Raw genomic sequence first — 13,645 nt, 5'->3', positions numbered from 1 at the left:
CTTCTCTCTTGGTTGTTTCACACAACACACACAAGAACACAGGATATTTGGTGCCGTGCGGTCTCACACAACTCACGGCTTTTCTCCTCTGTATTTCTTAACCACACAAACTAAATTACAACGCTTAAGTAGCTAGCTCGCACGAGCTGCCAAGCCACAACGTGCCCGGCTCTTGTGCACACGACCTGCTCCACTAACCAACTAATCCATCACCTATTCTTATGGCACTAACACACGCATGCATAACAACTTCCTAGATAACTTGTGCAGCCCGTTAGCTTCAGATCTTTGCATGCCGCAGCTTCTCACTGCACGTTGGAGTCTCACCATGCATGCTCCTCAAACTGAACCATCAGGTGTACGCCTCGCACGTACCTCTACACAGACACGCTACTACATGCAAATACGAAAGTAAACATGCAGATACATAAGACATCAAGATTATATCTAACATTCAACCTCCTAATCTTGATGGCCGTTCTTCACGCAGATACTTCAAAGAAGGGCATGTCCGTCGTTGCCGTAGCCGGCCAGCAGTGCCTTCTCCTCGTTCTCCTTCTTCTTCTCTGGACACTCCCAAGCAAAATGTCCAAAGTCATCACAGTTATAGCACTGTACCTCGCTCTTGTCTCTGCGCCCTCAACCATGGCCATGTCCGCGGCCACGACCACCACGGCCGCGTCCTTGCAATGAGTCATGCCCTCTCGCCATGAGGAGCTGCTCTTCTTCACGTGCCGTGTCCCGTCCCTTGACGAGCTCCTCGTGCGCCTTGAGTGAACCAATTGCCTCCTCCATGGCCATCTTGTTCGTGTCACCGAACAATGCAATCGACGAAGCAACGTGGATGAACTTGTTGGAGACGGCTCGCAGCAGCTTCTTCACGACGTACTTCTCCTCCATCTGATCACCCAGCTCACGGATGAGCCCCACAAGCGTCGTGAACCTCGCTACGAAGTCATCCACGAACTCCGCATCACCCATCTTGAGGCCATCAAAATCCGAGCGCAAGGATTGAACCCTCGCCTCTCGGACGCGCTCGACGCCCACATGCATGGAGCGTAGCGCCGCCCACACATCGGCCGCGGTCTCCTTCTCCGCAACTCGCAGCAGCGTCGAGTCGTCGATGGACTGGGAGATGATCGTCATGGCCATCCCCTCCTTGCCCTTGTCGACCTCCGAGGACGTGGCCTCGCGATCAACGGCACCCCACGCGCCATTGGCGCGCAAGAGGTACTTCATCCTCATCGCCCATGCCGCGTAGTTCGTCCTCGTGAGCAGCGGGAATGGAAGCTTCCCCGCCGCCGTCGTCGCTGCCGTCGCGGCAGCCACCATCGCCGCCGAGTCGCACGGCACCAACGCTCCACCCGCTGAAGTGTCACGCGGCATCGTCTTCGTCATCACCTAGCTCTGATACCAAATGTTGGAGCCGACTCTCTCAGCTCACCTCTTCTCTCTTGGTTGTTTCACACAACACACACAAGAACACAGGATATTTGGTGCCGTGCTGTCTCACACAGCTCACGGCTTTTCTTCTCTGTATTTCTTAACCACACAAACTGAATTACAATGCTTAAGTAGCTAGCTCGCACGAGCTGCCAAGCCACAACGTGCCCGGCTCTTGTGCACACGACCTGCTCCACTAACCAACTAATCCATCACCTATTCTTATGGCACTAACACACGCATGCATAACAACTTCCTAGATAACTTGTGTGGCCCGTTAGGTTCAGATCTTTGCATGCCGCAGCTTCTCACTGCACGTTGGAGTCTCACCATGCATGCTCCTCAAACTGAACCATCAGGTGTACGCCTCACACGTACCTCTACACAGACACACTACTACATGCAAAAACGAAAGTAAACATGCAGATACATAAGACATCAAGATTATATCTAACATTCAACCTCCTAATCTTGATGGCCGTTCTTCACGCAGATACTTCAAAGAAGAGCCGGTCCGTCGCTGCCGTAGCCGGCCTGCAGTGCCTTCTCCTCGTTCTCCTTCTTCTTCTCTGGACACTCCCAAGCAAAATGTCCAAAGTCATCACAGTTATAGCATTGTACCTCGCTCTTGTCTCTGCGCCCTCAACCATGGCCATGTTCGCGGCCACGGCCACGGCCACCACGGCCGCGTCCTTGCAATGAGTCATGCCCTCTCGCCATGAGGAGCTGCTCTTCTTCACGTGCCGTCTCCCGCCCCTTGACGAGCTCCTCGTGCGCCTTGAGTGAACCAATGGCCTCCTCCATGGCCATCTTGTCCGTGTCACCGAACAATGGAATCGACGAAGCAACGTGGATGAACTTGTTGGAGATGGCTCGCAACAGCTTCTTCACGACGTACTTCTCCTCCATCTGATCACCGAGCTCACGGATGAGCCCCACGAGCGTCGTGAACCTCGCTGCGAAGTCATCCACGAACTCCGCATCACCCATGTTGAGGCCATCAAACTCCGAGCGCAAGGATTGAACCCTCGCCTCTCGGACGCGCTCGACGCCCACATGCATGGAGCGTAGCGCCGCCCACACATCGGCCGCGGTCTCCTTCTCCGCAACTCACAGCAGCGTCGAGTCGTCGATGGACTGGGAGATGATCATCAGGGCCATCTCCTCCTTGCCCTTGTCGACCTCCGAGGACGTGGCCTCGCGATCAACGGCACCCCACGCGCCATTGGCACGCAAGAGGTACTTCATCCTCATCGCCCATGCCGCGTAGTTCGTCCTCGTGAGCAGCGGGAATGGAGGCTTCGCCGCCGCCATCGTCGCTACCGTCGCGGCAGCCACCATCGCCGCCGAGTCGCTCGGCACCAACGCTCCACTCGCTGAAGTGTCACGCGACATCGTCTTCGTCATCACCTAGCTCTGATACCAAATGTTGGAGCCGACTCTCTCAGCTCACCTCTTCTCTCTTGGTTGTTTCACACAACACACACAAGAACACAGGATATTTGGTGTCGTGCTGTCTCACACAGCTCACGGCTTTTCTTCTCTGTATTTCTTAACCACACAAACTGAATTACAATGCTTAAGTAGCTAGCTCGCACGAGCTGCCAAGCCACAACGTGCCCGGCTCTTGTGCACACGACCTGCTCCACTAACCAACTAATCCATCACCTATTCTTATGGCACTAACACACGCATGCATAACAACTTCCTAGATAACTTGTGCAGCCCATTAGCTTCAGATCTTTGCATGCCGCAGCTTCTCACTGCACGTTGGAGTCTCACCATGCATGCTCCTCAAACTGAACCATCTGGTGTACGCCTCGCACGTACCTCTACACAGACACACTACTACATGCAAATACGAAAGTAAACATGCAGATACATAAGACATCAAGATTATATCTAACAGTGCTGGGCCATGGCCAGTGCTGCTTGCTCCTAGGTGTCCTTCTACGCTGCTCAAAGAACTATGCCGGGCGCCTCCGACACTAGCGACGGCGCCCACTACTCCCGTGATGACTTCCCTAGAAGCTGATGCTATGGCACGTGGAGACGGCTGCAGTAGTTGCACAACCCATCCAGTGCCGTCCATGAAGTCGCACGGCCCCATACAGTATGCATGGTCGGTGCTGAAAGTTGTTTTTCGCACGGCTCCATGCTCGCCGGAGTTAATGGCATGTCAGTTTGGTAGAAGAACATGAGGGAAGGGTGAAAGGAGGAAGCCAAGGGTATTTGTGTCTCAAATTTAACATAATGGCATATAGAGGAGGATGGAAGAATTGTAATGGCATTTTACCAACTAGTGAAAGTTATAGTGGCATTGATCTGTAGGTCTTCTTTTAAGCACATATGATGGTTTCCATGATCGCTGGATCATCAACTCCTTCGATGACTAGAGCTGAGATGCCTAAGTAAACCCCGCTATTGTCAAGGCAGACCGCGGCCCCCGAACCTCCCCTGCTGGGTTTTTTTATTTCCTTCTTCTTTTTCCTTTTTTATTTTTTCCAATTTGGTAATTTGTTTCTAATTCATGCAATTTTTCTGAAATATATGAACTTTTTTCTCATAAACTTTTCAAAATCATGATTTTTTAAATATGGATTTTTACTAAAATCTGTGATTTTTGTAAAATCTCGTGAACATTTTGCAAATCAAGAAACTTTTCAAACTTGTGATTTTTTTTCGAATTATCTGATTTTTTAAAAATTACATCAACTTCTTTTTGCAGTCAATGGTCATGGTCATAGTCACGGCCATGTTCGCGGTCAATGGTCTAGGCGAGCGACAGATTGAGAGGGAATGCGCGCAAGGTTGGTGATGTTGATCATGGTGGCATCACCCCCGCCGAAGAGTAGCAGCAACAACAGGTGAGGCAGGAGGTTGGGAGCCGCTACGACTCTACTTTAATCAGTCACTTCTACAGTTCTACTTTTATACAAAGCGTTGTACTGCTAGTTGGTCGTGCCTTCCGATCCGCATGGTCTGCTTGCTAGAAAGCACATCTTTGTCTCCGATCCGCATGCTTTCATGATGCGACAGTGAGGTCTGAATTCTGGAGACGGCGGCGACGATCATGCCGAAACGATCACTTGGAAAACAGTACTCGCCGGATAGCGACGAGGGATCGCCGGGTAGATCGGAGTCTCATGGCAAATGGATTGCAATAGATATATATTTGACTTTTTTTTTCTGACGTGCAGTTTATTGATGCACAAGCTGATACTACATACTACATAGAGGATAGAGCTGATACAAGAAATGTATTTTATCGATAGAATTCATAAGCTAACAAAATAATGTACAATACATATTCACCAGTGTTGCATAAATAATATACTCCCTACGAACCATATTACCTGTCGCTGGTTTAGTACAAAGTTTGTGGGAGCAGTGAAATTATTGTATTTCAAAGCCTAGCAACATCGTTTGAATTTTGGCTAGTCGAATGTAACTCAGTCTGCATATATTTGAGCACACCAGGAATGTGAACATTGTAGAAATAGTCATCCCAGTTGATGGACCTGGGGTCAAAATCAAACCAACATGCTTCATTGTTATTTTGATCCTTGTTCCTCACCATCCTTAGTCTCTCCAAGTTGTTGTCATCAAAGCTACACCAGATTGATAAATAACTCAAAGTGCAATATTTTAGGTAACAAAATATTTGTAGAATTTTCTTTTTGCAAAAGCAAAACGGAAACTATGTTTTGACAAGATTGAAAAGTTGCTTACCGTCCTGTGAACAGGACGTATGGCGCATAGAGCTCGGTCAGCAGTGTGAGGAATCTGTATTTCCTGTTGTACTCACTGCAGCGCCGTGAGAAAACACCACAGAGTGTAATGTTCACTAGGTGAAGCATCTGTCGAATCAATTGCAACACGAGCTCATAATATTAATCTCCTTCACATCTCAGCTCTATGAAATCAATGTGTCGACATTGAAATGGTAAGCTAACCTCGAGGGGAAGCTTGTAATTGATGGCCATGTACAATCTTAGACTCGTAGTTGTCCTAAAGAATCGCATCTTCTTTAGTCGCACACGTTCACCATTCCTCCCTGTGCATGGTGGGTTGTCGAAGAAGTAGCGGTGGCCCGAATCTGCGAGGATGGCATAAGTTGCGGGGTTGTGATGTGATGATGTTACATGGTAGATGATATGTGCTTGCTGATCCTTCGAGTGTGCTACCATGGCAACCATCATAGCGCTCACCACCATGTCCCCTGGAATCTGTCCAAACCACCCCCATCAGGACCACACCTCATGGCTGGTTAATCACTTGCTACCTTAATCAAGTTTCGTTCCAAATTTTGGTTGGTAATTTGTGAACAGATTACTAACCACGTCCATTATCAAATCCAGGTCAGCTAGGAAGAATGACATGGTCTGCTTGGCATATCCGGCAATCACTATATCGATTGTCCTATGAAAGATAAAAGTGCAGCATTACATATGGTTGTACACTTTCGTTAATAGTAAACAAATGTTGAGTTTCTGTGACCTTATTCCTTCCATCCATCCAGGGAAGGGATCCTTGAGAGTACTAGTTATGATGCTTGGGCGGACGATGACCATCGGACAGCCCTCGTGCAGGTGTTCTAGCAGCATCTCCCCCATTGCCTTGGTGAAGACATAGGTGTTTGCCCATCCAAAGTGTCGTGCTCTTCATTCAGTTGTCCACATGTAACAAATGTATCAAGTTTACAACCATACCAAGAGGTAGAAAAGAGTACAAATGCATAAGTATGTTTCTAGTCGTGTCTAACCTCTTGAGGCCAAGCTCCTTCATGGCTTTTCTCACAACCTTGTCAGTTGAGCAGTTGGCTATTAGTTCTCTCTTGGTCTTGTCGATAAGATTTAGCTCGGATTCGATGTCCAGATATGTGCCCACCCTTAGGGTCTCACCCATCAAGAATGGCTTCTCCAATATTAGCCCCTCTTTTTCACCAGCTACATAGGCTGTTCAAGTAGTATATCACTTAATGAGCTCAATTTTTCAGCATGTGATGACACACCACCAACCACAAATTCATAGATCATATGTAGTCTTATGATTTTGCACCAGTTGAAACATGAAGCAACATCTTGAGCTTCGGACACTTCTTCGCAAATGTGCAGACGTGCTTCGCTCCCAAGACATTTGTGTCGAAAGCCACATCATATCTAAAAAATAGCATCACATTTTGATCAATTATTTCAAGCACATGTTTCTTATAATATTACACCTTTTAGTTCACAAGCAAGTCTTTTTTGGACATTGACACCATCAAAAAGGTGTAAATCTAAATACATGTGCTTTTGAAAAGTGGTGGCATGCGAGGCCGGGATGAAACAATATTTGAAGAGTGGTGACATGTGACGTGCTAGATTATATGAAGTTTTGGAAACAATAGCTAGAAAGTGGACTGGGCAGACTATTAGGAAAACTAAAGTTGGAAAAAATTCCCTACTTCTAATTATCTGGAGATCTAGTTAACTAACTACATAATTAATTAATTGCATTAATGACTTGGTTTCCAAATTGATTCCGCGCGAAAAAAAGGTCTCTATTTATATGGACCTAATGAATTGTGCACATAATTAACTGGCTGGCTAACTAATTGCATTAATGGCTTGACTTCCTAATTGATTCGGCACTCAATTTCCAAATTGTTTTCGGATTAATGGCTGCGTGCAAACGACGATGATGTACACATTCCTCTTTAATAGTAGATATCATTGTATGTATATAGTGCGCAAAAAATAAAATATTCAAGAAATACATTTGACATAATATATACGTATAATATATAAAATTGACAAATAAAATGATTAAGATGATATCCCTCTTCAAAACTTTATTTTGACTCAAGGAATATCTAAAACTTCACTCATTTGAGAACTGGAGGGAGTATGTAAAAACTCTGCAACCAATAAACACATCATACCTTTCAAAGAAATTTGTAGTCGCTGCCCCGCTGATGATGATGTCTATATCCTTGGAGAATTCTTTCAATTGGGAATTGTCTAATCCAAAGTTCTCTTTCATGATATTTCCGACCAAAGGACAAATCTTTTCTTCAATGAAATTATCGAACCCTACACCATGATTTTCTTTCAACACACGAAAGATCTCCCTCCCTGTGACCTAAAAATACCAAAAGTTCATTGGGAAATGCTATATACCTAAATAGTTGTTCTCATTTAAAAAAAAGAATCTTGGCATGCTTTTAATATTTTAATACCTGAAAGGACATGCCCTTAACTTTTAATTTTTGAGAATTGTGCATAAGGGAGGAACACTACTTCAATGGCCAATGAGAAATCTACGAAGGGTAAATCCCAATTATCAGCTACGAGTGGAACAATGACTATATGGGCAACCCTATGTAGTGTAAAACCTTGGCTAAACCCCATCGACTAGTCTAAAAAGGAAATATAAAGTTAATCTCTTGGCACGGTCTGAAGAACTAATAAGTTGATTTTCTTTAAACCGACGGTTGCACCGAGTATCTGAAAGGTTTTGAATGGAAAAGCCCCACTTTCTAGAATCAAAATCCTCTATCCCTCCAAATTTTTTTAGACTACTCACCTTAAAAGACATCTATTTTCAATTTTCAGTTTATCACCGATTTCATAGTAGCTTAATTGAAGCATGCTCTACTTGTCTCTGTCATATTCATATCGGCCTTTTCCCCTCTACTCGCAAGCCCATACGTGTTGACATCATGGAAATGACCCGGTTCATTATGTTTAATTTTTAATGGTACATTTCAGTTTTAGATTTAATCTTATGGATATACCAAACAAATAGTTTTCACATTTTTCAAACTTTAGGTAATTTCCTTAGCATTAAACAACATATTTGGCTTTAGCCAGCAAGAGCACATTACATGCATCTTTAGCCAGCGTGATCTTGACATGCAGGAAAGGATAGTAAACACACGCTTGAATTAATTGGAATATAATCACACTTTTCTTTTTATGCATGCCGATGCATCATGTACATGCTGCTTGCCCCGGTGTTTAGGTTGCAGCATGGCATGAAGGTTGGAGCTTCCTCCTTGACCAACGGCTGGTACAAACATTCCTTGTTGGAAAGCAGATAAGAATATGCAGAATTAGATAATAGCTAGATGTGCACATTCCAGTATTTTGTTTGCTTTTAAGGCATATTCAGAAGAAAATCCAGTACCTATTGGTACTAAATATTAGAACCTAAATTGGGGAGCGCCATCCGAAAGAGAAGTCAGTATATGTGTACCCTAAGATTGGGGGTTGGGAGTTGAGTGTGCAAACCAAGGCCCTGCTTGGATTCAATGTAATTTTTTGTGTGTTACATGTATTTATCTTAAGTTTGAACAATATACTGGTGGGGAGCAAACTAAAATTATACTCAATCCGAACAAGGCCCAAGATGGCCTATTGGCTGGACAAGCGTACTTCCATAAAATTTAATCGACATTGTTTAAGTATTAGACACAACAAATGTGCAATTCTATAGGAGAACGGCTGGAAACGAATATATTTCACCTCAGTTTGAATACGAAGCTTCGCAGATTCAACATCTGGGGCCCGAATTAAGAGGAAGAGCTTCTTCACATCTGGCTGAACCCTCAGTATCTTCTCCACAAGCACTAAACATAAATCATGCATGAAACACCAACATATAAGCCTCCAGATGATCACCACACATGCACGGCACATCCTGACCTGAAAGGTAGTGAGTGACATGCATGAACACATACCTTTTCCTAGGAAGCCTGTTGAACCGGTGATGAGGATGCTCTTGCTTCTGAAGTACCCTGCAACGCTGTCCGCATCCATTTCAGCGATCATGGTGCTCGACTTTTTCCCAGACTCCAGAAGACTATGTCACTTGGTGAAAGACTTTGAAAAGGTGATGCGGGACTACCTATCTGGCTACGTATTTATAGGGCAGGAAGGAGATGGGTTTCAGAGGTTAAATGGAACAAGGCAGCAGCGGACCAGCTATAGTTTAGGAACTAAAGGGCAACTCGATCCGTTCCAATTGTTTGCTTAATTACTTTATTTCCAAAATTGCAATATAAAACCAACGTGACCTAAACTGTAAAGTGGTGCTTCTACTCGACCAGTATATATTATGCTCAACCACTATTCTGGCTCAACATTGTAATGTCCGCCATAGTCAATGTACTAATCGACTCTTCTTGGTACAGCTAGGTCCTTTCCCCCAATACTTTTGGAACCTCTGAAAGCTTTACTATTTTTAACTATTTAACAAAAAAATATTCCTCTATTTTGTAGCATGGATAATTGCAATCAAGCACAATCAAGAGTTATGAAACAAATATTTTTCCCATATCGACAAAGCACAAGCAATATTGTCATATCAGTTGGGAATAGGAAGAACTAGTCATATAACAAAATTCTGAAAGAAACCATTTGGATTCCTAAAAGTAAATTCCCCAACCACCAGTTGAGACTAATAAATGGATATCATATCAATAGGGAAGAGGGTACATGGTTCCTACTCAGTCCTAGTTAGCCGTACCAAAAAGGATGGTTAACCAACAACTAGTCCAGTGTTAACTCCTATGGCATGGCATGGCGCAGTGGAGACTCGGTTTCGGATGGGTGGCGATGGACTCGTGCAGGAGGACGACGATGTCTGGCGTCGTGGTGGCGTCGATGGCAGAGAGGCCTGGCAAGGTCGATGCATCAGTATCTGATCTGAGGATGGATCGATGGATGAAGGAGGTGAAGGCCCTTGCAGCGTGCACATGTGGTGTCCACTGAAAGTGCGACGGGCCGGTGTGTAACCCAGTCCAGGTATTGTGGCTTGGATGGGGCATCCGGCATTAGATGTTAGGTGTTGGTGCGATGACTGTTTGGTATTAGGCTCGAACATTCGGCACCCCTTCATCACGGGGATAGGAGTAGCAACAGGTGTTGCCAAGATGATGGCTTCAGATTTACTGATGAATTACCTTGTAAGGGCTTTATGAATAATTAATAAAATGACTGCATGCATCGCCCAGATGCAGAGGCCGGGGTACCTCCTCCTTTTCCAAAAGAAAACTCCCGTGGCATGCTGCTGGCTTCTGGAGTGTTGAGTGTTCCTGACGTGCAATTAAAATCAGAGAAGGCCAACACAACTGAATTTGTTCTAGAGAACCGCGATAGTGAGTGACAAGTACAATATGACAGAGCGGCAATATGACAGAGCGATAGTGAGTGATAAGTGGAACGGAGAGTGCCAAATTAAAATGAGAAAATAACGTTGCAACTAAATCTGTCCTAGAGAATAGCGATGGAGAATGCTAATTAATGCCACAAAAGTCAGATGATGTCCCTATCATTCTGGATACAAATACTACAGATTGCTCACATGTACACCATCCTTCCGAATTCAAATTTGGATGTTCACAACATGATGGATCTGCAAACCATATCAAGAATGTACTCCCTCCGTTCTAAATTACTCGTCGCTGAAATGGATGTATCTAGAACTAAGACATATTCAGATACATCCATACGTGCGACAAGTAATTTGGAACGGAGGGAGCATGACATAGGCCTGCTGTTGGTCGAACGCCTATTGAGAGATGGTATTTCAAGGCTCGCTTGATGGGATGATTCTTGAATTGATGGGCAAAACTCACCATCAGAATATCAAAAAAGAAAAGCAATATATATCCGCCACAGGAGATGACCTTGACAAAGTCGTTGACACAAATGCATTGTCCTCACAGGAGATTGAGATAAAAAAAAGATCCTAAAATTCTAAACATTTTTTTTAAAACGCGAACATTTTTTTTAAACATGAACCTTTTTGGAAAAAGTTTATATTTTTACAAATGCATTGTTTCCATAATTTTTGACATTTTATGAAACGTGTAAACATTTTTTAAACGAGAGTAGTTTTTCAAAATGCGAACATTTTTAGAAAAATTGTTTTTTTTGAATGCGTGACCATCTCTAAAATTAGCAAACATTTATTAAAATATTTGAACAATTTTCTAAAACCCAAATATTTTTCAAAATATTAATCATAGAATTGAATATTTTTAAAACACAGACATTTATGAAAATTTTGAACTATTTTAAAAATGCAAACCTTTTTTCAAGAAATTTAAATAAATATTTCTGAAAGAATTAAAATAAAAAGACCTGAAATAAACCTGCATAAAAGATGAGAAAACCGGTCAGGACTTCGAGAAGGTCCCCAAAACCGGAACCAAAATCCCCTCGGCCTAGCGCCAATGGACCGGCCAACATGGAGGCCCGAACTAATGATCGAGAGTGGATGCAACATTTTATGGGCTGCACACTGGCCTGTCAATGCCTGCTCATGGGGGGTATACCTGGCTTGCTGACCTACCGAGTGACGGAGGCCCCAGTGTGAACAGAGGCAATTCGCTCTAGGACTGTCAAAGGGGTGCCATGTGTGGCTTATCCATCCCCTAGATGTAAATTGTATCCGTATCAACGTTAATCAATAAAGAGGAGCGAGTTTTGCCTAAAAAGAGAAGCCCAGAGCATTCTTTCAAAGAAGAAGAATAAATGTCCAAAGCATGAACCACGATGTCATGTACCAAAGTTATAAAAAAAATGTTTTTACAGTTGCTTTATTCGATTTTGCGAAGCAGCGACCACACAAATTCATCTAAAGGAAGCCATGCCACAGAAAACTTTACGCAAAAATAAGAAAGCGGGACGCCAATTCTGAAATATCAAATCAGAAATCTAAATTCCCGGAAAAAGAAACAAAATAGAAGCCAAAACTGAACTGAACCTAGCTCAGTGTGACAGTGCACAGTATTCAGGTACATCTGTCTAACTTTCATAAAATGATTGAAAATTTAAAAATGTTTCCCAACATTTCACATAATGTTAAAAAATATTTGTGTTTTTCTAAATAAATTTTCAGAAATGTTAACAGTTTTTTAAAAATTCAAATTTGTTTTGTTTTGTGCATTAAAAAATGTTTGTGTTTTTCATAAAATGTTCATACAAATTTTTAAAATTTTTATATGTCGCCCGTACCGATTCGTAATAGAAATCACCTATGGGCGACGCTAGCGGCCAGCCCATTTTACCGCGGCTGATTGCTGCGCGTACGTTTACTTTTTTTTGCAGCTAGTTCTGTTCGATTTGCTGGCTGCATGGGAGCAGTCGCCGTAGGGATTCTTTTTCCTGTTTTTTGACTGGTTTTCTTTGTTTTCTTTTTCTTCTTCATTTTACTTTGGTTTCTTTGTTTTTTCATAAGTTTTTCTTGGTTTTCTTTCTTTCTTTGCTATATTGGTTTCTTTGATTCCTTTTTGGTTTTCTTTGTTTTCTTCTATTTTCTCTTGCTTTCCTTTTTTTTTCTTGTTCGGTATTTATCATTTTAATTTTTTAAACACATGTCTACTTTTTCTGAGTACGCAATTACTTTTTAACGCACACATAAAACATTTATTTGATACACTTTGGATTTTTTAACACCTTTAGGAATACACGGTAAAAATTTCAAAATTCACTTTATACACATTTTAAAGGAACTTAAGATTTTTTTAACCTATAGAAACATTTTTTTACATTGTATAAACATTTTTTTAAATGGCATGCACAATCTTTTGAATTAAGGGAGTTTTTGCTAAATTCATGTACATTTATCTAACTGTATGAAGCATTTTTTTTACAATACACAAATATTTTTGTTTTATATTACATACAATTTTTTTCTAAAGTTTTAAAATTTTGAAAGTCGCAACCATTTTTTAAAGAATGGTACATACATTTTTTTCCGAACTAGATGAGATCCCGTGCGTTGCGGCGGAAATATGTTGCAATATATTTCAATAAGATTTGGTTGTTTGAAACATTTGGATTAATAATATATGAAAAAACTAAAAATACATATTATATATTGCATTGGCTTATTGTATAGTCAAAAAATATTTATTGAACATAGGTAGTATAATATAATGAAATTTTGTGTCATGCATGTTGGGTGGGCCTTTGATGAGGCGACATGTGTGCATGGCTTATGTGTGCATGTTGAAGAGATAGAATTAGTGAGGATTAACTAATAAGGAAAAATAAGTCTCATGGGCCTTTAATTATGTCAATGTGTGCATACTAAGACAATAGAGGTAGTGGGGATGAACTATTTAGGTACATAGGAAACATATTGAAACTTTTCCCCCATGCGGCTGTTCTGATTTATTTATTTTGTGATACATTGATAAATGTTT

General features: G+C 42.5%; 1 protein-coding gene across 1 annotated transcript; it reads right to left on the bottom strand.

The window, feature by feature from the left end:
* Positions 1 to 4,693: 4,693 nt before the first annotated feature.
* Positions 4,694 to 9,449, bottom strand: LOC123073614 (fatty acyl-CoA reductase 1). Its single transcript, XM_044496686.1, has 10 exons — positions 9,170 to 9,449; positions 8,955 to 9,058; positions 7,370 to 7,569; positions 6,505 to 6,605; positions 6,209 to 6,401; positions 5,944 to 6,105; positions 5,784 to 5,865; positions 5,400 to 5,672; positions 5,176 to 5,303; positions 4,694 to 5,054 (listed from the first exon to the last, which is right to left on the bottom strand). Exons 1-10 carry the CDS (start codon positions 9,258 to 9,260, stop codon positions 4,850 to 4,852), a joined length of 1,539 nt encoding a protein of 512 aa, XP_044352621.1. The 5' UTR covers positions 9,261 to 9,449; the 3' UTR covers positions 4,694 to 4,849.
* Between the last annotated feature and the right edge of the window lie 4,196 nt (positions 9,450 to 13,645).

Source organism: Triticum aestivum, chromosome 3D, assembly GCF_018294505.1.
Source record: "Triticum aestivum cultivar Chinese Spring chromosome 3D, IWGSC CS RefSeq v2.1, whole genome shotgun sequence".
NCBI classification, from domain to species: domain Eukaryota; kingdom Viridiplantae; phylum Streptophyta; class Magnoliopsida; order Poales; family Poaceae; genus Triticum; species Triticum aestivum.
Note: the sequence above shows the minus strand (reverse complement) of the source record. Positions and strands in the feature narration are given on the sequence as shown.